The 25,164-nt window shown below is 35.1% G+C and overlaps 1 protein-coding gene across 5 annotated transcripts in view; it reads right to left on the reverse strand.

Moving 5' to 3' along the window:
- The window catches only part of LOC115434057 (stromal membrane-associated protein 1-like), a 255,969-nt gene extending 231,055 nt beyond the window's left edge, over positions 1–24,914 (reverse strand). For all 5 annotated transcript variants that reach the window (XM_030155725.1, XM_030155722.1, XM_030155724.1 and 2 more), the window contains exon 1: positions 24,616–24,914. In XM_030155725.1, the coding sequence (XP_030011585.1) occupies positions 24,616–24,733 (118 nt within the window). In that variant the 5' untranslated portion in view covers positions 24,734–24,914. The remainder of the gene's footprint in view (positions 1–24,615) is intronic.
- Positions 24,915–25,164: the final 250 nt, after the last annotated feature.

Below are 25,164 nucleotides of genomic sequence, written 5' to 3' on the forward strand. Positions count from 1 at the left end.
CATGGAGGTCGCTGCAGCCTATCCCAGCTACTTATGGGTGCAGGGCTGACATATAGAGACAAACAACCACTCTCACATTCACACCTATGGGCAACTTAGATTAACCGATTAACCTCTCAGTGCATGTCTTTGGATGGTGGGAGTAAGTCGGAGTACCTGGAAAGAACCCACGCAGACACGGGGAGAACATGCAAACTCCACACAGAAACTCCCACCCCCATCAACTGGTGTTGGAATCAAACCCAGGACCTTCTGGCTATGAGGTACGAGTGCTATCTACTGCACCATTGTGTCGCCCGTTAAAATTTTTTAATCAGATTAATCATGATGATGGATCAATCCATGTTAATGCGTTAATTTTGACAGCCCTAGTTTTGATATAACCTTCAAATTTTCTGTGCTTTTATAAACATCTACATAATCAGTATAGTAAATATACCTAAAAATAACTGATTTTCATTGAAAAAAAAGCAAAATGCAGAAGGCAATATTGTGATAAAAGGTGATGAATCCACATTAGGAAAGCTTAAATGCAGAGGGAGACTTATTTGGACCACACCAGTAAGAATTCAGCATTAGCTCATCCATCATGCTTTTACAACTCAACTTTTTTGTCCAAATACGGTCATTTCAGGCTCCAGAAAATCCATGAAGGTGGCAGTAAAAAACATAATAAAAGATAATATAGATTGTTCATTCATTGACTCCAGGTTTTCAGCTCTGCTCCTGCCCACATCCCTTTCTGCCAAGAATGAAGTTGCTAGTTCTGCACAGAATGTTGCGACAAAATAGAGGTTCCAGAGATCTGACTAAGGAGGCGTCAAATTCAAAACAGCATTTATATAATCCTACACACTGTAAGCCCGGAATTTGTATTTATTAAAAGTGCTTTAATTACAATGCACTTAAATGATTTAAGTTTTATGATGTTACTATAAAATGTTAAGTATATTCTACTAATTTGTAGACACAGTTGAAAGTATGAAAAAGTTTAAGTTGAATGGAATTAAATCACTAAATTTTAGTCATGACCACACCTTTTTATCTTCGCATTGCATTGTGGGTATTGGGCATGTTGTTGAAAATGTGTTATTTTTATGTGCAGGGGTTCAGTGGGGTTGTGGTGATAGTGTTAATTTGGACTTAATGTGTGTATGGCAGTGTTTATTGGGCTTTTTGTGTTTGTTTTTGTATTTTTGTAGAGCTGCACCATGAGTCAGAGCCATAGGAAGAACAATGGCTTTACTGTTCATCTGAGAGTGTTATTGTACAATGAAAATCTTAATGTCTTGTAAAGTCAAAAGCACTTCCTGTACTGACAAGTGACATTGAGCTAACTTCCATTCATGCTACAATAAATTGAGTTGAGTAATTTCATAACCATTTTGATCAGGAATAGGATTTTGAGTTTGATTATCTGAAAAAAAAGTTGTTAAATCAATGATAAATTAATCTGGCTGCAATTGAGAAAATTAGTCAGTGTAACCTAAAATGCTGAGTTGAATGGTTGGATAGTGGGGTTGATTTTACAACAGATTTAAAGTACAAATAACTTGTCTTTTAGTGTTTTTCTACTTAATAGTTTAAGTTCAATACTTTCAGCATTAAAGTTGAACCTACTTAAACAAATTGATTAGTCAATCATTACTCAAATCATTTAAGTGCAATCACTTGCCTCAAATTTTTTGAGTAAACTCTACTTATCCGGGCTTACAGTGCACCTGTTTTATTACTTCACAGCTTATGCCCTTTAAATAAATTGGGACCATTTAGTAGATAGAATGTCTACTTTTAATTAGGTCTGGTACAGTTATTACATAATGACATAATCACAATTATTTCAATTCACTGCCATTATTTTGCATAATCATGATAGGCATCTCCATTCAGCTGCGCAAAACTCACAGAAACATCTTACTTTACCACTATTTATTCATTTTTTTCTACCGTTTGACCTATTAATGACATCATCTCACTGCATCTTCTTCCATCTCAGGAAGTTTCACTTACTGGGGCCTGTCCTCATCAATAATTTCCTCCAGTGATAGGTTTTTGTATATGTATCATTTATGTCACACACACTATATTCTGCCTAAAAGCCTAAAAAGCGGCTTGAAATGACATTTTGATTTATGCATTCTGGTTGTAACTGACACGTCTTCTTCATTCAGTGAACTGTATATGTATAAATAAACTATTTTTAACATTCAACAGAAAAAAAATGATATACTTTCTGTCACAGTCAACAAGAAGTAATGCTCACATGTCATATGTTGCTCCCATATTTTTAACTTAACCCATAAAGACCCAAACATCCACCAGCAACCAAAATCATTCACTGATAAAAAATGTTTAATAACTGTTAATCCATTAATCCTATCAATACATGTAAATAATTGGTGTAAAATGCAGTTTGTCATCTTTTCATGGTCATCATATATGACCCATTTGGACGTTCAGAGGCTCTGTAGTGAACGTGGAAACACCGTCATTTTCTACAACACTGACCCATGGAGTTTGATAAATGACAGTGGATGGACACACTTATTTTATGTTCAGTTAATGATATATTTTGCAGAAAAAAAAAAAAAAAATCTCTTTCTTCAATTTTCTCTATTTTGGATTTAATAACCCTCAACTTTAATCTAAGCTTTAATGAGAATCTACTTAATCAGTACATTAAATACCAGGAAAATACCTGATTTTCATTCAAAAATGCAAAATTCGCTTTTTTTCCCCTGTTTCTTCTCCTTTCTTCTGTGTTTGTGTTTTGTTCTGTCTTTTCTTACGGGGTGGGTGGGAAGCAATGATGGCTTATTATGGTTCATTCATAGAAGCTATTTGGGTTAGATGATCAGCTGACCAACTGCTCCTGAGTGGACCAAAAACTACGCACAAGTTCAGGGGTGACCGTGCCTTTGCTGCAGCAGCTCCTAAACTATGGAACGATCTGCCTCTCCATATCAGACAGACCTCCTCTCGATCTGTATGTTTTTAAATCCCTTCTTAAAACCCATCTTTTCTCCTTGGCTTTTGAAACCATGTGAGATGTTTGAAGGTACTATCTTTATTCTATTGTTTTCATTTGGTAGTGGTTTATTGTTCTTATTTATCTATTTATTTTATTTATTTATTTATTTTGTTGTTTTTAATTGTGTGGCTTTTTATGTTTTTTAATCTATTCTCACATTTTATTCTTTTATTTGGGTTTTATTTATTTCTTCTGTATAGCACTGTTTTCTTTTTGTACAGTTTCTATGTCTTTAAACCTAGTCTGTATTTTATTCTTCTATTTTGGTTTTAATTATTCTTCTGTGCAGCACTTTCGTCCATTGCGGTTGTTTTAAAATGCTTTACAAATAAAGTTGGAGTGGATTGGATTGGATAGATTGAAATTGTTGCTTTCAGGATACATTGTATGGAGACAGCTGTCTACAACCTTTGACTACAACACATGGAAATATTGTACATGTCAGATATTGCCATGTGTGTACGAAAATCTAATTAAAAGATTTATAAAAAAAAAAAACAAAAAAACAAATGCAAAATACAGAGCATATATGAGAATTAATGGTGATAAATCAATATCTACTTTATTATTGTTTAAAAAGCATCTGAAAAGGACTTAAATTCATGAAAAAATGTAAGGCTGTGTATCATTTGATTTGTATTTGATGATTTGTCATTTGGATTACATTTTTATTGTTTTTACTTTAGTTTATTAATTCAGTTATATTGTATTTTTAATTCTTTTTTTTTATGTAGTGTTCATTTCGGGGGGAGGTATTCATATAAACCTTTTTTTGGCTTCTAACCTCTCCTGCACAATCTTGTTACTTGGTTGAATGTTGTTGTTTTTTTCTTTTGCTGTTTTTATTATGTGCAAATAAATAAATAAAAAATAAATAAATAAATCACTTAAGAAAGGTTAAAAATAGAGAAAAATTAATCTGGGAACTGCCCCAGAAGTAACACTGGGTCTTTATGGGTTAATTTATCTTTTAATTCCTACTTTGCCTGCACCGGTTGCCACCACTTTGTCATGCTGTTCTTGTAAAAGCACCTTTAAAGTTCTGTTTTACTACGTTAGAGCTCTTGATATACTATTCGTTAGAGTCCTTAAATTAAGTATGACTTTTATTAAACCGAATAAAAACTCCTCATTTTATTTCTAGCTGTGAGAAACATCAGCTAATGTTTCCACATAGAGGCTGACCAGCGCTGAAGGCAGGAGAACACACCTCCACTGTGCTGAAATTCAGCAGCATTCCACTTTAAGAAAGGTTAACAGCCTCCATTTCCTAATTAGTGAAATGTCCTCTTAGTAAATCAGGGGAAGGATGCCAAAATGTGCGGTCCGGGCTGGAGGAGAGTCAGGAATGTGGGGATGATGAGCAGGACGCTGAGGGGAGGATATAAAGCGCTGTGCTGCTCCCTGCTGGTCCATTAGAGTGACTCAGTGTCTGCAGTAATAAGCAGGACTGAAAGGCTGCTTCTGCCAAAAAAAAAAAAAAAAAGACTGCCTTCCTCTCCACACTGTTTCCTTTTTTATTATAACAACAGCAAAACCTAATAAAAACTCATCATCCCAGCTTATTGTCTGCTCTTAAACAAACGCAGGAGCATTACCGTCCAGACACTTCATAAATAATGACAGATGGCTACATAAAAACATTATCAAAGGTAATAAAGACCAAAATAGATGCACAAGGATGCTCACAGGGGGCGAACTACAGTGTCAGAACTGAAATAACAACTTCAAGCGAAGCCAAGTCCATGCTCGAGCCAAAAAGTAACACATGTTTTTTTATGGGAAAGTGGTGAATGTTTAAAAGAGCGTCTATCCTCTCTACTTAATGTCAGGAAATAACAGATCACAAAAACAGCAGATGACAGGTGATTTTCTGGACAAATACCGTGTGTAATGGATTCCATCTGCTGGTGATAAAAGGCAGTGTAGCCTCTGTTAATACTGAAAATCTCCACTGTGGGACATATGCAAAATTAATTATCAGATTCTTTGTGTCACATATATATTTGCTCCAATATATTCTCAAACAAGAAGAGGTAAACTGGCACTAGAGCTGTGTATTGGCAAGAATCTGGCAATACAATACAAATCACAATACTAGGATCACAATAAGATATATCACAATATATCATTATATTGTTAAAAACGCATTTTTTTTGTTTGTTTCTTTTTTTAAATGATCATTTCCTTGAAGAATTGAATTACACCAAAAATATGCACAAATATTCAACACATTTTTATTTGATCGCAACAGGATCTAATGCTGTATCACAAAATGTTCCTGTGTTAAAACTTAAATTATGTTTTACAGGCATTACAGTTTAAGATCCTGTTCAAATGTTCATATTCTATTAGTTCAGAACTAACATCAGAACATTATTTTTGTCCCAACAAAGGAATTATCTGCCTCTCAGACTGCAAAAAGTGCTTTGAGGATGCTTCAAATAACCAATATTTAATAAATCTGTTTAAAATAATAGTAAATAAGATATAAACAATAAAGAAAAACAATAAACAAAAATGAACCTCCACAATACCTGCATTTGAATAAATACCTAAAAATATCGATACAGTACTTTTTAATATCGATACAGTATTGTGAAATGAAATATTGCAATATATTGCAGAACCGATATTTTATAACACCCCTAACTGGCACAGAACAACTCTTGACTTTTTCATTGAGGTGCTTTAAATGTTGGTTTACTTCTTCTAAGTGTAAATTTCAGACTATGGGTAGAACTATCCATGCAGATCTTTGATTTTAGAATTGTTTCTTTCATTTACTTGGGAATTCCAAGACAAAAACAGAATAAGATCAGATATTAGAGGTCATTTTCAGTACATCAGGTCAACATCCATCATCTTTTTTTCATATTGAGCATTCATTTCTGCAGAGAGTCTTTAACCCATAAAGACCCAGTGCTACTTTTCTGGCAGTTCCCAAATGAATTTTTCTCTCTATTTAACCTTTCTTGAGCAATTTATCACCATTTATTATAATATTATCCTCCTTTTTGCATTTCTTCAATAAAAATCAGGTATTTTCCTGTATTTAATTTACTGATCATGTAGAAGTCCATAAAAGCTCAGATTAAAATCGAGGGTTAAAACAGTCTAAAACAGAGCAAATTGCAGAAAAAGTGACTTTTTCAGTAAATTACATCGTTAACTGAACATAAAACAAGTGTCTCCATCCACTGTCATTGATCCAACTCCATTGGTTTTACTGGTGAATCAATGTTGTAGATTAGATGACTGTTTCCACGGTAACTACAGAGCCTCTGAACATCCAAATGGGTCATATCTGATGACCACGAAAAGATGTCAAACTGTATTTTACACCCATTATTTACATGGGTTGATAGGAATAATGAATCAGAGTTTTTAAACATTTTATATTAGTAGATGATTTTGGTCACCAGTGGATGTTTGGGTCTTTATGGGTCAAAATACTATGTAAGGAAGGAACTGTATCAAATTGTTATCAGCAAAAACATCTACACATTCAAGATGATAATTTGATCATTTTCATGTTGTTTTATAGCAATATTTAACCCATAAAGACCCAAATATCTACCAGTGACCAAAAGTATCAACTGATCTAAAATGTTTAATACCTGTTGATCCACTAATCCTATCAATACATGTAAATAATTGGTGTAAAATACAGTTTGTCATCTTTTCATGGTCATCAGATATGACCCATTTGGATGTTCAGAGGCTCCGTAGTTACTGTAGAAACTCCATCATCTTCTACAACATTGATTCACCAGTAAATGTAATAATGTTATGATATATTTTTGTAAGTTTTGTTCCTGGTTCCTGTACCTTTTGGGTCTGAAGCATGTGCATGTCTGAATAGTTGCTTTTCCATTGACCCTCAAATTGCTCGAATATAACTTGTGCATAAAAATTTACCTAACGAAAAAATGACAGTTTTGACCTCTTTGATGAAAAGTTTTTGCGCTGGCGAGAGGTGGTTTGTCGGACATAGTGCAATTGTTATATCATGCAAAACTGCAATGGAAAGACCTTCTTCCGCAACTAGAGTCATGTGAACAAAAACGGATGTTGACGGACGATACACCAAGCGAAGAAAAAGAGTTTTAAAAGAAACATGGCGCGGTATGTGTGTACACACCAGGAAACTGAATCATTTTTTAATTTAGAACGAGATAGAGGGGTAATATATAATAATAATGAATATATCTGTAAATCAACATACAGTCTACTCTCATTATACCGCCAACTTCCGTTCACGGCCAAATTGGCGGTATAGCGAAAATGGCGTTACAACGGGTTGCATCCATAATGTGCATGTCTTTACTATATGATGTCTATGCTGCCTCCGTTAACCCGTTCTAATTGCGTTTCTACATAAATCTTGATTCTGTTATGTTGTAAGGGATCATTTAAAGTGGGGAAACATTTTAAGCATTATTATACCGTGTCGGGAAATGACACCCCATCATCTTGAGGCTTTGGCTTAATCCCACGTCGTCTTCCCGACATCCTGACCTACTGAGTGTTCTGCGATAAATGAACGGTGGCCGTTCCGTAGACCTACTCGTAGCTTGTCGCGATCAGCGTCTGGCGCGTTTGTTTCAGTGCATTGTTAAAATTTATGTGTACTCGATGGCAATCACGCTGGCGGTATAACGGTCGGGAAATCAATGGTAGAAGTGTTGTTTGTGCATGGAACTGGGCTGGCGGATGGTGATAGGCGGAAATGGCGGTATAACGGCGGGCGGTTTAACGAGAGTAGACTGTATTTATGTTCGCCACCATGTTTATGGAATGACTTCTCATGTCGTCTAGCGATAATAAAGAAATCACCGCATTTGTGATTTAATGGAAAAACCAACACTACGCACTTTTGTTTTTGCAACATTTAGTAAATATCGGTAAAGTTTTGCGCATATGTCCAATGGAAAAGCAACTAACGGGACTCCAAAGATGTGCATATACCGGTTAGTCTGGAGCCTGTTTCAATTAATACAATGCTTGCTGTTTCTATCACTCATCTATAGCTTGATATACAGGCTGTTTTCATGTTAAAAGTAGACACCCTACTGTTCACCAGTCATCAGTGGGATCAAACACAACGCCTTCAAAATTGTGAGATCTTCTGAAAAATGTTTTCTCACAGAAATGATGTAACAGTGAGTAAACGTGGGTAAAGGAGTCTCTATCCGAGGAATACATTTTATTTTCAGAATTGGCATCATGAATAGTAATGAAAACACGTAATGATTTTGAAGAGACTCCTTCATTTCAGCTGCTTCGACGCTTTGAAGTGTTGGACAAAACAAGTTATTTAAAGATGACTTATTTTTACTTTTTCTGACAATCTTTGATAAAGCAATTAAACAGGGAAAATAACCAACAGACGAATCAGTTATAAGCTCAGTTGTAAATTGCTGCCCTTCCACATATTGTTGAGATATATACCCATTAACCCTTTATCGGGCAAGTGACTATTTTTAGTAATTTCCATATACATTACAAGACTGACAGCAACAGTTATAGTGTGGACAGTGAGTCAACAATCTCAGGTCCAATGTGGTCTACAGGGTCTGTAAGGTCCACCTTTGCAAGAACAGTGAGTGTACCTGCTTTGTTAGGTACCATGAAGTAATGGTACTAATGTAAGGAATGATGATGATTTAGGGTCATGAGATAACTTTTGTTACGATTTGGCGCTATATAAATAAAATCTGATTGATTGATTTATGTTCAAAGGGATAATGTGGATGTGGACAGGTGGCTGGATCAGCACTTATATTGTTCTAATGTTCTAAAAGTGAAGTTCTTTTTACCATACATGTGTTTTTCTTGTATTTTTTTATATTTACTTCTTGGATTTTTTTTTTTTTTTTTTTTTGGCCTGTTACAGGTAAGGAACCAAATATGGTAACTTCACTGACATTGATTTTCTACATAACGATGTCATTTTTTTTTTTTTTTAGAAATTTTTCAAAAAAGGAATACATTCTTACTATGCCCTCCAATGACACACTAAGGTTAAACATTTGAATTTCAAAGTATTTCTATGAGTGCCCTATAAAGCGTTAACCGTTCAATGAGAATCTGAAGAGCATTTCTTTGTTTTCCTTCTTTAATCTGTGTGACTTTTAACCACAATGATAGCTGACACCAAACAATAACAACACATCCATTCTAGTAAATCTCCTTCTATTAGACTGAAGTAAATCTGTCCTTGTACAAACACTATAAATGCTTCATCACAGAATAACGCACTAAGATTGAACCACATTCATTTGGAGTCTCCTTGTCTCGATGCTGCACTGTCCTTCACACCTTTAAAATGTGCAGTCGAGGACATGTGTGACTGTTCTGGGTCTGGATTAGCATATTTGTGCATGTGTCCGTGCATATGTGTGCGTATGTACCAGTATTTTATGTGGGTGACAGCAGGACCAAGGACAGGTCGTCAAAGCGCTGACTGCCCTGCAGGCACTTGCCAAGATCTGCTGTGCCAGCACAGAGGAGAGCATGTGCCAGCTCTGAGCACCCCCCGCCACAATTCATAACACTCACACCGCCACACTGTGTCTATGAGTCACATTGGTGAAAGGATTATGTTAAAACCAAAGGCAAAAATTATAGTCTGGGCTCTAAGTCCTGGATAGACTGAGATAGTGAGGAGGACAGGACAATGAACTCCAAATCAATAAGGAGTCTATCACTACCACACACACACACACACACACAGAGACATATATATATATATATATATATATATATATATATAGAGGGAATGTAGGGCAGAGTGTGTGGAGGAGACAGGTAGGCAGGAGACAGGCGTGAGGGTGGAATTACAGCTCAGAGGCTAAGGTGAGTCACCACACTGCAGTGGTCATCGCTGTGCCGACACACCCAGACACTCAGCAGTGGCATTTACATGGATGGGATTTCTACAACACCACTCAAAGTGCACTGTCGAGACATTCCAACTTTGGTCTATGTATGCACAAATAAAGTAATTTAAACATAGCAGAACTTTTTTATTGGTACAAAGTGGTTCTGAAGTTTCTGATCTGCTGAAATTATGACAGAAGTAGTTTTTTTTTTTACCCCTTTCATGCATAGTGGTCACTCCAGTGGACAGCTATTCAAAGCTGTTCTCTTGTATATTCATTGGTTTAATCGCTTTAGTTCCATATCAGCCAACACAGTGGACACTTACGCATCATGTAACTTTGCTGTTCTTGATAAACCTGATCTGCAGTAACATGTTTGAGTGTAAATCAACTGCTGATTGTTAATAGACTGCAATTATAATTTTTTTCTTTAACAAAATGGACTTTTTTGTATATTATCGCCATGAAGTGAGTGATAACTAGTATTAGTGTATGTTTACATATGAGAAAACATCAGATTAGCAGCATTCAAAGTGTTTTTATTTCATAGTTTTCACTGTATATCAGTAAATACACGTTTCTTGGATTCAAAAATTAAATGCATCGTATCCATTTGAGTGGACATTTTTGTAACTCCATGAAAAATAGGTTCATAAAAAGCTGTCAGTCGCATTGTTTTTTTTTGTTTTTTTTTTCATGCCTAAAGAGGAATAAAATCAGGGGGGGGAAATCATGATTAAGGTTCTCATAATTCATGGATGAAAGGGTTAAATAGGTTAAATCTTTTAACAAAATGTTTTATTTTTTTGTATATTATCTCCATGAAGTGAGTAATAAATAGTATTAGAGTATGTTTAAATATGAGAAAACATCCGATTAGCAGCATTCAAAGTGTTTTTATTTCATAGTTTTCACAGTATATCAGTAAATACACGTTTCTTGGCTTCAAATATTGAACACATCATATCCATTTGAGTGGACATTTATGCAACTCCATGAAAAATTGGTTCATAAAAAGCTGTCAATCGCATTGTTTGTTTTTCTTTTCATGCCTAAAGAGGAATAAAATCAAGGGGGAAAAATCATGATTAAGATTCTCATAATTCATGTATGAAAGGGTTAAATGGGTTAAATTTTTGACAAAATGGTTTTTTTTTGTATATTATCTCCATGAACTAAGTAATAAATAGTATTAGAGTATGTTTAAATATGAGAAAACATCAGATTAGCAGCATTGAAAGTGTTTTTATTTCACAGTTTTCACAGTATATCAGTAAATACATGTTTCTTGGCTTCAAATATTAAACACATCATATCCATTTGAGTGGACATTTTTGCAACTCCATGAAAAATAGGTTCATAAAAAGCTGTCAATCGCATTGTTTTTTAGTTTTTTTTTTTTCATGCCTAAAGAGGAATAAAAACAGGGGGAAAAAATCTTGATTAAGGTTCTCATATTTCATGCATGAAAGGGTTAATTCCAGAAACAAAGTTAAGTTTTAGCAGGACTCTGATTAAACCTTGGCAATAATGATATTAAACTTTGGCCATTTTTAGAATCTAAAATCAATATCAATTATATGATATCATTTGAGCCATCCATTACAATTTAAAGGAACATTTTTCAACCAAAGGGTTATGCTTTCTAAAAATCATACTGAGGGTCTCTACTGCATTTTGCTGCGACTTGTACCCACATATAGGCATGGGGTTTACGATGTGTTCAAGGGCATCTCACAAATTCAGATATCTAAATTTAAATGTCAATGAAGGTTTTTAAAATGGTAAAGTTTCAGTCCAGTCTAGTCCAACTGACATGTTTACATTACATATTTCTTTCTGACTGTATTATTATTATGGTAATTAGTGGGATATTATGGTCCATGTAAAAGCAGATACCGAAACTGACTGCGCCTGTCAGCAGGGAGGACACAGTGTTTGGTCATGCCAAACCCTAAAACAAACCAATCTATCAAACTGGAGCTCCGTACTGAGTGGTCAATCAGCTATGGAGTGGATGCTTGTTTTAAGGATCAATAAACCCTAATACACTGCTTCTGCTGTGTTTACAACGCATTGCATCCAATGCTGGTGTGAGTCAGAGCCTTGTAGAAAAAATCTCCAGACAATGACTTTTCTGTTCATACAACCTCCATCAGCTGTGTAATTACTAACACAATATAAGTTAAATAAATTATCACAACAGAACACCAGATTTTTTTTGTCTGTCATTTTGTAATAAATTGCATTTATTTCTCGCGAAACACTGCAAATCCAGACTGTCTTCATACAAAGTAAAAGATGTACTTGCATACATTGGACTTATGTAGCAAACCCTTATATTATTTGGTTAAATATAGCTGTGGCATAGCTGATATGACTCAGAAGGCATGGCTAGATGTGCCACTTTATGACTAACATAAGTAAACATGCCTTAGGCTGCAGTGTGGAGAGCAACTGAACGGGTCTCTGGAGACGGTCTCTGGACATGTGCAAGGGTGGAACTGTCATGGCCATTATTAGACTGTGGAGCTGTTTAGATAAAACCTAGTGTTCACTTCTGTTTTCTAAAGCAGAATCATATCACCCACTGCAACGACCAGTCCCGGTGATCTGTTTTTAATCATTTCCAGAAAACAGAGGAGCTTTACAACACAGATGAATAAGATAAATTCAGTTACAGACACAACAACATTTATAAGATGAATTCATTGTTGGTGTTTGTGTTTCCACAGAATTTTTTTTTTTTTTTGTGACAATGACTAAAGACAGACGATCATAAGTCTTATCTTTTTAAATAAGGCTCTATTATTTTAGGTTGAGCTACAGAAAAGCTGTGATTTCCACATCTATCACATCAGATACCATCCAGAGTCATGATGTTAAATGCAGACAGGAAAAGCTACCAACTGCGTCGACCTCCAAACAGCTTTTGTGGAATCTTTAAAATCACACAATTGTCGAAGCTATTTCTAAAGGTAAGCGTGTGTGCGATCAGGATGGTCTCATTTACAGATATACTTCCAGCTGTCTGTATCTGTGTTGTTGTCAGACAGGAACAGGGATGTAGAGTAGCTCATAAACTCTAACATCTAACACTCATTTGAAACAGATGAAATGTTGCATTCAAGTACACATTGTAAATTCAGAAATCTATACTCAAATGACTCCAAAACATGTTTAACGCTGCAGTACTTGACAGTTTTTGGTGTCACTGGTCGAAACATTCCATAATTACCTTTCAGCATGTCATAATTCTAGTGGTCTGAGAGGAAATAATAATTCCGCTCACGTCTGTGGACTGTGGAATATCGACAGTGTGACTCAGGTTTTTGCTAATCACAGGTGTTTTCAGACAGAAGGCAGGGTTAAACACATGAGTGACCAGTCGCCGTTCAGATTCCATCATCCATGACTCAACACAGAAGCTTAGAAAGGTGGGGGTTTATTTTCTTTTTCCTCTAGGGCTGTAACAGCAGCTCATCTGTCTCTCTATTTAGGCCATCTCCACATGAAACCGCATCTTTTCCTATCTGATCTTTTTCTTTGTCGTTTTCAAAAAAGTGCTCTGTAAACACTGAGTCATTTCAGGAAATATAAGCGTCCACATGAAAACGATGTAGTACAAATGCCAGGCCTGTACGTGGCGTTGTAATGCTCTAGCAAAAAACGGAGATGAAAACGTGGAGCATGTGCACAAAGCTTATTGGTTCTACTGGGTCTGATTCGATATTTCCTCCTGGTTGCCCCTCTCCGCGGTAGATCCAAGAGCATGTAGTGAATATTGTTAGCTATGGTTGTTTGTTGCTCATTGTAATGAACGAGTAGCTGAAGATTTTGATTCAATATCTCCAATAAGCTCAATAGCTGTTTTGGGACCAGCACTACTCTGTACTCTGCCATTCTTGTTGTTGTGAAGTGGCGTCTTGCGTCCGGGGTGAAAGGTTAGAGAGGTGGGGCTATGACATCAATGTTTTAGAAAACTTGAGGTTTGGTCATACAGATGTTCATTCATTCATTTTCTGAACCCGCTTTATCCTCACTAAGGTCACAGGGGTCGCTTGGACCCTATCCCAACTACTTACGGGCGAAGGCGGGGTACTGTACACCCTGGACATTTCACCAGTTCATCACAGGGCCGATAGAGACAAACTATCACTCTCACATTCACACCTATGGGCAATTTAGATTAACCAATTAACCTATCAGTGCATGTCTTTGGATGGTGGGAGGAAGCCGGAGTACCCGGAGAGAACCCACGCAGACACGGGGAGATGTCCATACAGACGAAAACGTGAAAACGGTGTTTTCAAATTTATCCACTCTGGGACCTGGTTTCAAAAAGTTGCTGTTTCAGTGACTGAAAACGCCGGTTTCATGTGGACGAAAGCCCTATCTGATACAAAAGTTCTGCGGATATAACCGAAACCATCTTTGTATGGACAGGGCCTTAGTCTGAGTTGAACTGAGAGGAGAGAGCTGCAAAAAGAAAGTGGATACTAGCTCAAAATTTTAACTCACAGCAAGTTTAATCGGTTCCTCGATGGCATTCATTTATTACCTTCGCCATGGAACAATGGAGGTTATGTTTTCATCGGGGTTTGTCTGTTTGTTTATATGTCTTTTAGCAAGATAACTCAAAAAGTTATGGACGGATATGGGGGGGGGGGCTGATTTTCCTTGGCTGAGGTCTGCACTCTCTGTGTGCTTTTCTAGTTAAAACAAGTAATTTTTTGAGTTGATTAAAAATGCTGAATTTTTTATGGATGCCTTTATTTATTGATTTCCATATCCTTTATAATGGCAAAGTACCACAATGTTAGGTAAATGGTGGAGAAAATTAAAAATAAATAAATAAATAAATAAATTTATATATACCCAAAATGTGAAAAAAAATACATATGCCTTAGCTTTATGTCAGTGTTATCAATTGCCTCTATATATGTGCCAGGTTTGAAGTAAATTGAAACAAAACATGTTTTTTACAACCATGTAAAATTTTGCCCATTATTAGTAAATGGGGAAAAAAAAATATTTTAAAAATTCATAAAAAATTTTAACTTTTACCTACTTTTCCCAAAATGGAGTCAGATCTGTTCTGGGTCACTGGCAATCTATAAAGCCAGTTTGGTATAAATTCAACTAATAGTTCTGCTGCTAAAGCGTTAACAAACAAACAAAGTGAACCAGAGTGATAATGAACATGATTACTTTAAAAGAAATATTGTGATTGGATTTTTTTTAACAAATCTCCCATGCCTTCATGCTTGGAGTTAATGCAATAAACGAAGGTCAAGTAGGGTTTTTAGTGCAATGCCACACTATGGCAATACTACGCTGTTGTATTCATGAAATGTTTGGAGGTTTGTGGACAGTCCTTACAGATTCTTACATTTAACTCACTGAGCATTAACAATGAGGAACAAATCTTCCATAAAAAGCAGGATGCAGAAGCTGGATTCTATAGAGACTATTAAGAGGTGCTACAGTGAACACAGTAATAATATGCTGTCTGTGTAACCCACGGTTTAAGTTTAGGTTCAGCCGCCCACTCTGCAGCCTCCCGGAGAAGACTGATAACATCGTGACATGAAAATAAGAAGTTACTGAAGATCCTTACATTTTCACAGGACTGATTGGGTGAGAAAAGCTTGTGGAATTAACAAACAGAAGCTTGAATCCTGATTGACATTAAGAAGATGTCTGATGTGTGTGTGTGTGGGGGGGGGGGTCTGCCTTACAGAAGCCCACATCTTCATTAAAGTAACAACTTTTCCAGTCACCAATGTTTCCCATAAAACCCTTTTCTATGCTGCTCATTCATTCTAGTCAGACAAGCACGGTTCATATAATAAAGTAGACCAGGGGTGTCAAATATACGGCCCATGGACCAAAACCGGCCTGACAAAGGGTCAAATCTGGCCCGTGGGTTGAATTTGTGAAATGCACAAATTATACTAGTTATATACTGAAGATATTGACAATGGTGGGTTTCAATTTCATTTTACTTCAGGCGCCACATGCAGCCCAATTTCATCTCAAGTGGATCAAACCAGTAAAGTAATAGCATAATAACATGTACCCCCAATAATAACCCCAAATTTTCTCCTTGTTTTAGTGTAAAAACGTGAAATTACACAAAAAGGTTTACATTTACAAACAATCCTTTCACAAAAAATGTGAATAACCTGAACAAATATGAACCACCTGAAATGTCTTAAGACGCGTAAGTGCAAATTGAACAATATAATGCCTGTTGCTAAATGTTCTGTGCATTTGTAGATCCGCTGTGACCTGTAAGTTGTAATGCACAGGTGTAAATGATAAACTTGAGGCATGATATTTTTAAAATTGCACTTACTTTTCTTGAGTAATGTCAGGTTGTTCATGGTTGTTCATGTCATTCACAATTTTTAATTTAATGTCATTTAATTTGTAGATGTAAACATGTTCAAAATGTAATGTCACTTATTGTCATTGTTATTATTTTACTAGTTAGACCCACTTGAGATCATATCAGGCTGTATGTGACATTTGAACTATAAAAAAAAAAAAAGGCTGAGACCCCTGAACCAGACAGTGCAATGTTAAATCATATCTGTGACATGTTAGAAAAAAAATCTGCAAGGGTGATATCAGATCCTCATTAAAAGTCTCCTACAAATTAAACATTTCAAACCAATAATGAAAAAAGATAGCATCCTGATATAAACTACATCACATTTTACAGTTCGGTTCATCCTTAAAATATGTCGAACAGGGAAATGATACTGTGTTTTCCTCATCCAGTAGGCTATATTTTTAATTAAATAAACCAGTTCAACACGTGGGTATTTTTTTCACTTCTTTTCACAGCTCAAATGTCTGCTCCAGTCAGTGTTGTCTTTTAACTATTGTGAATAAGTCTTGTTTACAGTGTAATTTTTTGCTTTGTGATCAACATTCATATGTATTGCACTAATTACAAGACTAGTTCTTCATAGATCTTAATGTGAATGTACCAGACAAAAGCATTTAACTTTAAAACGAACACCATTTTCTTTGGATTCCAAACTCTCACAAAAATCCTGTGAAAAACACTGGTTACCCTTTAAATACAATTAATGTGTGGTTTGTCTCAAAGTCCTGTGAAAAGCTATATAAACTGCTGCTCTAAAAATTTTATTAGTTAGGTAACTTGATAGCTATTTCATAACTGTAACCTAAATTATCATTACTATTAGACTGAGACTATTATCTGTTGTTTGTTATGTTCTGTATGACCAAATGATAAAAAACTAATAAAAAATGAGTGTCAGAAAAAAGAAAAACACTGGTTACCATTAGGGGTGTGTATTGGCAAGAATCTGGAGATACGATACAAATCACAATACTAGGATCATGATACAATATATAACGATATATCATGATGCTGTTAAAAAAGCAATTTTTTTGTTTCTTTTTTTAAAATGATTATTTCCTTGAAGAATTGAATTACACCAGAAATACGCACAAATACTAAACACATATTTATTTGATCACAACAGGATCTAATGCTATATCACAAAATTTTCCTGTGTTAAAACTTAAATTATATTATACAGACATTACAGTTTAAGATCCTGTTCAAATGTTCATATTCTATTAATTCATAACATTATTTTTGTGCGATCCCAACAAAGGAACTAACATTATTTAATAAAAGACTGTTAAATAATAATAAATAAAATTGAAACAAAAAAGAAAAACAAAAAAACAAAAATGAATTTCCACAATATCTGCATTTGAATAAGTACCTAAAAATATTGATATAGTACTTTTTAATATCAATACAGTATTGTGAAACGAAATATCGTGATATATTGCAGAACCCATATTTTCTTACACCCCTACTGATAAAGGTTTTGACTAAACTCTGGAGTAATTACAGCTTTAGTTCAGCTCAGATTGATCATGGGAAATCAATGCCGTTTTAATCACTATGACAACAAACAGCTGCAAACAGGAAGGGCTGTTCACCTCCAACAGAAGAGCACGTGATTCTGAGTCATTTGCTTTGTTTAATTTGTATTCAATATCGTTAACTTTCCTTTTAATTATTTTCATCATGACTATTTGTTTTCTGTTATTGCGGTTTTATCTTTTTGCATGTGAATAAGGCCTTTAAGTTGAATAAAAGGTTGAGTAAATTTTCCCGACTAAACTGCGCATATTCTTTGATTTATTTAATGGAATAACACTTCTAAGAATAGAAGACTCCAACCTACACAGGCCACACACACACGTCATCCCCCAACAGTTAAGCTGGATTTACAGGAACAATGCTGAAAATGCTGTAAATCAGCTCACATGGGAAACAACACACCCCACATTATGACAAAACGTCTCTCTGCAAAGAAAAATACCAAGCATTTAATAATACAGAACAAATAAAGCTGGTCTCTGACCCGGAAGGCACTCATCAGGGTCTGTTTATGGGCTTTTATTCCTGTTATTGATTCATATCGGCAGAAAAAGCTTAATTGTGTTTCCTCACAACAAAGCAAAGCAGGGAATGGCGTGGAAGTTACAGCAGGTGCTTTGAGCTTCATTTACACAGAAGTTTGAACAATTTAGTCAACATTTAGTCTTACCTCACTGAAAATACAGATAGTATCTATAATTTATGTTAGCTACATTATTCACACATTATGCTGCATTATTAAAATCCCACAGAAAATTGTAATAGATTAACAAAATCATTAACAAAAGCAGCATTCTTTGTCAATCTTTTAACCCTGTAAAGCCTGAACCATTAAATCATTGACAGAAAATTCCAGTTCTTTGAAACTGGAGCCTTTATTGGTCCTTCTGAACAACCAAAACATTATTTTTCAAATATCAATTTCCATGTATGAGTATCAATTTTGTATCATATTTGATACATCAGGTCTCAAAGCTCAAATATTACTATTTTTGAACAAACAAAAACATAATATAATACAAAAATGTCTAATACATGGGTAATTCCTTTTCAAAATTGGCAAAGTTCTGCTTCCTTCCTCATTAATGACAGTCTTGTAGTGTCACTGGAAAGGCCTCTGGTGAAAAAATTCCTTCCCCCTGGTGGATTATCTGTGTATTGCATGTATTAACAGGGTGGGGAAGCAAAATTTACAATGAACATTTAGTTGTTTTTTCTCAGCAGGCACTACGTCAATTGTTTTGAAACCAAACATATGTTGATGTCATAATCAAACCTAACACTATTATCCATACCTCTTCCGAAACTTTTGCCCATATGAGTAATCAGGAAAGCAAACGTCAAAGAGTGTGTGATTTGCTGAATGCACTCGTCACACCAAAGGAGATTTCAAAAATAGTTGGAGTGTCCATAAAGACTGTTTATAATGGAAAGAAGAGAATGACTATGAGCAAAACTATTACGAGAAAGTCTGGAAGATACTATTAAAGAAGAATGGGAGAAGTTGTCACCCGAATATTTGAGGAACACTTGCGCAAGTTTCAGGAAGCGTGTGAAGGCAATTATTGAGAAAGAAGGAGGACACATAGAATAAAAACATTTTCTATTATGTACATTTCCTTGTGGCAAATAAATTCTCATGACTTTCAATAAACTAATTGGTCATACACTGTCTTTCAATCCCTGCCTCAAAATATTGTAAATTTTGCTTCCCCACCCTGTAATTGTATACATCAGGTTTTTCAAGAAAAAAAATCCCATTGATCATGTAGAGGGCTTCAAAACTCATGTATCAAATATGATAGGTTTGGCGTTATAGGGTTAATTAGGGGCGGCCATGGCTCAGATGGTAGAGCAGGTCATCCAATAACCGAAGGGCTGGCGGTTCGAATCCTGCTCTGTCCTAGTCCGTTGTGTCCTTGGGCAAGACATTTCACCCTCCGTCCCTCAAGTGCCACTCACACTGGTGTATGAGTGTATGAGGGGCCGTAGGCGCGAATTGGCAGCCATGCTTCTGTCAGTCTGCCCCAGGGCTACAAATGTAGTTTACCAACACCAGAGGGGAAATATGAGAGCAAGTGAATAATGGGTCAATGACGTAAAGCGCTTTGAGTGACTAAAAAGGTGCTATAGAAATCTAATCCATTACTATTAATTATTTTTATTCTCTATATTTATGTGTATTGTGTCAAAATGCTAATGGATAATATGACTTTAACCGTTTCATGCACGAATTATGAGAACCTTAGTCAATATTTTTTTCTTGAGTGTTTTTGTTCCTCTTTAGGCATGAAAAAAAAACAATGCAATTGATTTTTTTTTTTTTTTTATGAATGTATTTTTCATGGCGTTACAAAAATGTCCACTCAGCTGGACACCATGCATTTAAGTTTTGAAGCAAAGAAACATTTATACAAAAATCATCATCAGAAAGTGATATACTGTGTGAAAACTATGAAATAAAAGCATATTTAATGCCACTAATTGCTAAATTGCTACTGTTTTCTCACATTTTATCACACTCTAATATTAGTTATTACTCATTTCATGGAGATAATATCCTCCTGAGACCCTGGAAATGGACAATTTTAGCTTTTTTACATAAAAAAAAATTATCTCGATTGGAAACTGCATAATGCAACAGTTTTTTCAGATACATTTTTAAAACTACTTTTATTTATTGATTAATTTTTTTCTATGGAATGTCCTTTGTAATGGACAGCATTTTTAAAGTAAAACTGTCAAACTTTTGTCCCCTACAGAGGACAAAATGCATTGCTGGGTCTCAGGAGGATATGCAAAAAAAATTAAAAAAAAAATTGTTTGTTAATTACAGTCTAATACCAATTAGCAATTGATTTACACTAAAGCATGTTACTGCAGATCAGGTTTATCAAGAACAGCAAAGTTACAGTAATTGTATGAATTGCAGTGTTTTGGATGACGCATAAGAGTCCTGATATGGAACTAAAACAACAAAACCCATGAATAAACAATAGAACAACTGTCCACTGGAGTGACCACTATGCATGAAAGGGTTAAAACTGCAAATCTAATTTATCTATAGGTACCAATAAAGTACATTGAACCCGAACTTGTCAAACCTACGCTTAAATTTATCTAAATATGTTTAATATTGTTCCATAATGACTTGATCATGATTATTTGAGCTGAAAGTGAAAATTTTCCATCATAATTAGAATTATTTCCATGAGACTGGGTAAAAATAGCTGGATAAACCCAACAGAAATGTCATATTCAATCACTCTCTCCACATCCTTTTCTGTTTATTTTTGTTAGGCAGACTTTAGGAGGTGAATGTAGGTCTAATAGGTTTTCAGCAGAATAAAATGAACGAACATCAAACTCATAACTGTTAATCACTGCAGCTCATTAGTAGAAATCTGCACCAAATTTTCAAACTAAAGCTGCACGAAACTGAAAAACAGAAGCAACACAAGCCCAAGGCAAAGTCAGTGATGAGCACCTGAGGTCTGCTCGTACTCCAGCTGTCTGACGGCAGCAGAGGCACGCTGATGACGCAAGAGGCATCTAATCACAGTCACAGGTAGCCCCGATACGAGCCCTTCATGCTCCACTCCAAAACCTGGGAATTTTATGCTTCCATATTTTGCTGCAAGCACACAGGAGCTCTGAGGATTTACGAAGCAGTTATGGTTGAAGCTTTTTTGCTAGATAAGAAATGATGAGCCCGACAGACTTTTTTTTTTTTTTTTTTTTTTTACATATTATACTATCTTATCACTCTGAATTCTTGAGTAAAATGATTATACTTGTTAAGATTTTGCCTGATTAGTCCAGTTTGTTTATTAAGCACTATGGAAAAATGTTGATCTGGAAAAACAATCATAAATCAACATGAATTACAAATATTGTTGGGTGTCTTAAACACTAAAAAAACTAAAGAAAACAGATTGGTCATTTAATAACATCAGTAAATGGAATATTTGAGTATTAATGGTAAACCTTTATAATATGTTAGGGCAAATTTAGGGGTAAAATGTATTGTTTGATGTAAAAGATGCACGCCGAATTGACAATAGATTCCTCAGTAACAATAATTACTCTTTTATTCATTAGTACTTTGATTAGTTTTCTTATATGACTTAAATTTACTGAAAATTCTTCGGGTTTTTAACGGGATCTGGTGTGTGTCTTTGGCTGCATCCTCTGACAGGGCTAAAGGCTTCAAGACTAAGTTAACATTCAGCATTTATTTACGCACAACATTAGGCCAGTGAGCTACACCTCTACTTTTAATGCCACCTTCACAGGACACGCACGTTTTCCGCTCATAAATAAACTAGTCAAGGACATGACATCGATACTGTCGGGCAAGAACCTGCGTCAAGTGTCCGCAATTAAACAACTCCAAACCGGAAGTCAAGGGAATTTGACAACAAAATAAAAGCATCTTCCAAGATATTACAATATATGGCACATTTTCATATATATTTCAATACTTTTCTTACACTTAATTAATGCATATACCACTAAAATATAACTATAGACACTGCTATTCAACCATACTTACACATACATAAGCTCTACTTTTCTACAACAATGGAATATGATTATGTACATTGACCTGTCTCAAGTTTACAAAGAAGTATAATTAAGTTTTTTTAAAATATTTTATTTACAGTGGTGTACCTCTGCTCCATACTATACTGATAAAGTATAATGGATTGCTATACTACTGACGTACCCACTAGTACAGGGGTGTCAAACTCATTTTAGTACAGCTTAATATGACATAAAGTGGGCCGGTTCAGTAAAATAATGTAAATAATAGGATAAGAACTTCTAAATTATGTCAGCTCCAAAGTTTTCTCTGTGTTTTTGAGTGAAAAAGTAAAATTCCACAATGAAAATGTTTACATCTACGAACCATACTTGAACATAACATGAACGAATATGAACAACCTAAAAATTCTTAAGAAAAATAAATGCAATGTTAACAATAGTATACCTTAGTTTATCATTTATACATGTACATTACAACATACAGATCACAGTGAATCTACAAATACACAAAACATTTAGTAACAGGCAGAATATTGTTAAAATTCCACATACTTCTCTTAAGACATTTCAGGTTGTTCATATTTGTTCAGGTTATTCACATTTTTTGTAAAAGACTAGTCTGTAAATGTAAACAATTTTGTGTAATTTAACTTTTTTTTTTTTTTTTTTACATTAAAACAAAGAGGAAAATTTGCGGTTTTCATTCGTTATAGGTTATTATGATAGTATTTTACTGGTCTGATCCACTTTAGATTGAACTGACCTAAAATGATTTTAACATCCTTGATTGTGAATATCTTCAGTGTAATTTTTGCATTTCACAAATTCATCCCAGAGGTCAGATTGAACCCTTTAGCGGGCCGGTTTTGGCCCCCGGGGCCACATATTTGACACCTGTGCACTAGTATATAGTAGTATTCCATGCTCTTAAGGACAGGCTCTACGTGGTTCTTACATTAGCACCAAAAAGGTAAATAAAATTACTTACTAATCAAATGCATTAAAAGTGTTAATAAGAGTCTCTGCATAAGAAGTACTTTCACTTTGCATGCTTAATACTAATAATAATTATTATTGTCTTTTACTTATTTATTTTTTAAACACAAAAACAGTCATTACATTACATTTTTATTTTAACATTAAGTGTGACTGACACTTTTTATAACCAAATTATCGTGATTCTTGTATATCTATTGTAGCTAATTCATTTCTTCCGACAAAGGCTGCAGGAAGTAGCTGAAACTAGTAAAGCAGGTAAGCAAACAACTACCTCTTTCTGATATATGAATTACCTACAATAGCTATATTCGGAAGGCAGTATGAACCTTTACCAGGATTCTTTTATGTTTTATATACAATACAAGCCAGGTGTGTCGAACTTGTTTTAGTTTATGGCGTAATTTGATCTCAAGTGGGCTGGACCAGTAAAATGATAACATAATAGCTTATAAATGAGGACAATTCAAAAATTATGTCCTTGTTTTAATGTGAAAAAAGTACAATTATATGTCAAAAATTTAAATAATGTGAACAGCTATGTACAACCTGAAATTTCTTGAGAAAAATATGCGTAATTTTAACAAAATTGCATTTAACCTTATTATGAACACAACTAACACAATGGATCACAAAACATTTAGTAACAGGCATAATAATGTCGAAACTGGACTCATTTTTCTTAAGACATTTAAAGTTCATTCAGGTTATTCACATTTTACTACAAGAAGGTAGTTTGTGAATGTAAATATTTACATGTAATTTTACTTTTATACATTAAACCTATAAGAAAAATGTACAATTGTCATCATTTATAAGTTACTGTGCTAATCTAATGATTTATATTATTATAATGCTGTGATCACGTTGTGCAGGCTTTTATTCTGAAAGCGTAAACCGGAAGTTATGTGTTTTGTGTTTACCTACCAATATTGCTCACAATTATTAATTCAACCTTAATTTTTCTCTGTTCAGTAATACATTTACATATGTCCACAGTGCAACCTGGAAATATTAAATAATAGAATTGATTTTAATAAAAAGTTGCACAGACCGGTGTTAGGTAACTGAGGGGGATGCTAACATTGCTGCACACTAGTAACCCATCAGGTACCATGGTGTTAGCTTTAGCTACTATTCACCTCCTAAGTTCCTACATATTGATGTCCTTTTGCACACATGTGGGATTTAATGCAGTTTGTCAGTTTTACCTTTTGCCTCACAGTCCGCACAGTATTTGTTGTCTTCTTCTCTCAGCAGTTTAGAAAGAATGGCCTGATGCTGCTCATTCAATTTCTGGGCTTTTTCTCTCTCCGATCGCGTCGTCATCTCGTTTTAAAAGTGTAAAAGTTAGTCCTGCTTTAGTAGAAGCCGATAAATCCCTCGGAGCCCTCAGCTTGTCTTAAAAAGGGTGGGACATCCCCGAGTATCCGCACGGCACCGCCTGTGTTCAGTTAGCTTACAACCTGCTAGCAAGGTAGCATGGATCCAAGGCAGCATCATCCCTGCTGCGTTCACAAGCGTGGGAATTTTCACATCATCAGCTGGAGAGTATGAGGAGAGCAGGAAAAAAAAAAAAAAAACACTTCGGACCCGTCACAGAGGCACGAGTCACTCTGTCATGTGTCAGAGGGAGAAAAGTGGTGATGATTCTAAGGGCCCATGACTGACAGGGGCCCTAGAAATTAATACATTACTAGTCAAATTTTTTAAGTAAGGTTTTCCAAATTTGCTTAGAGGTCTAATTTCTGTCTTTGTGC

The sequence above is a fragment of the Sphaeramia orbicularis genome, chromosome 15 (assembly GCF_902148855.1).
Source record: "Sphaeramia orbicularis chromosome 15, fSphaOr1.1, whole genome shotgun sequence".
In the NCBI taxonomy this organism is placed as follows: Eukaryota; Metazoa; Chordata; class Actinopteri; order Kurtiformes; family Apogonidae; genus Sphaeramia; species Sphaeramia orbicularis.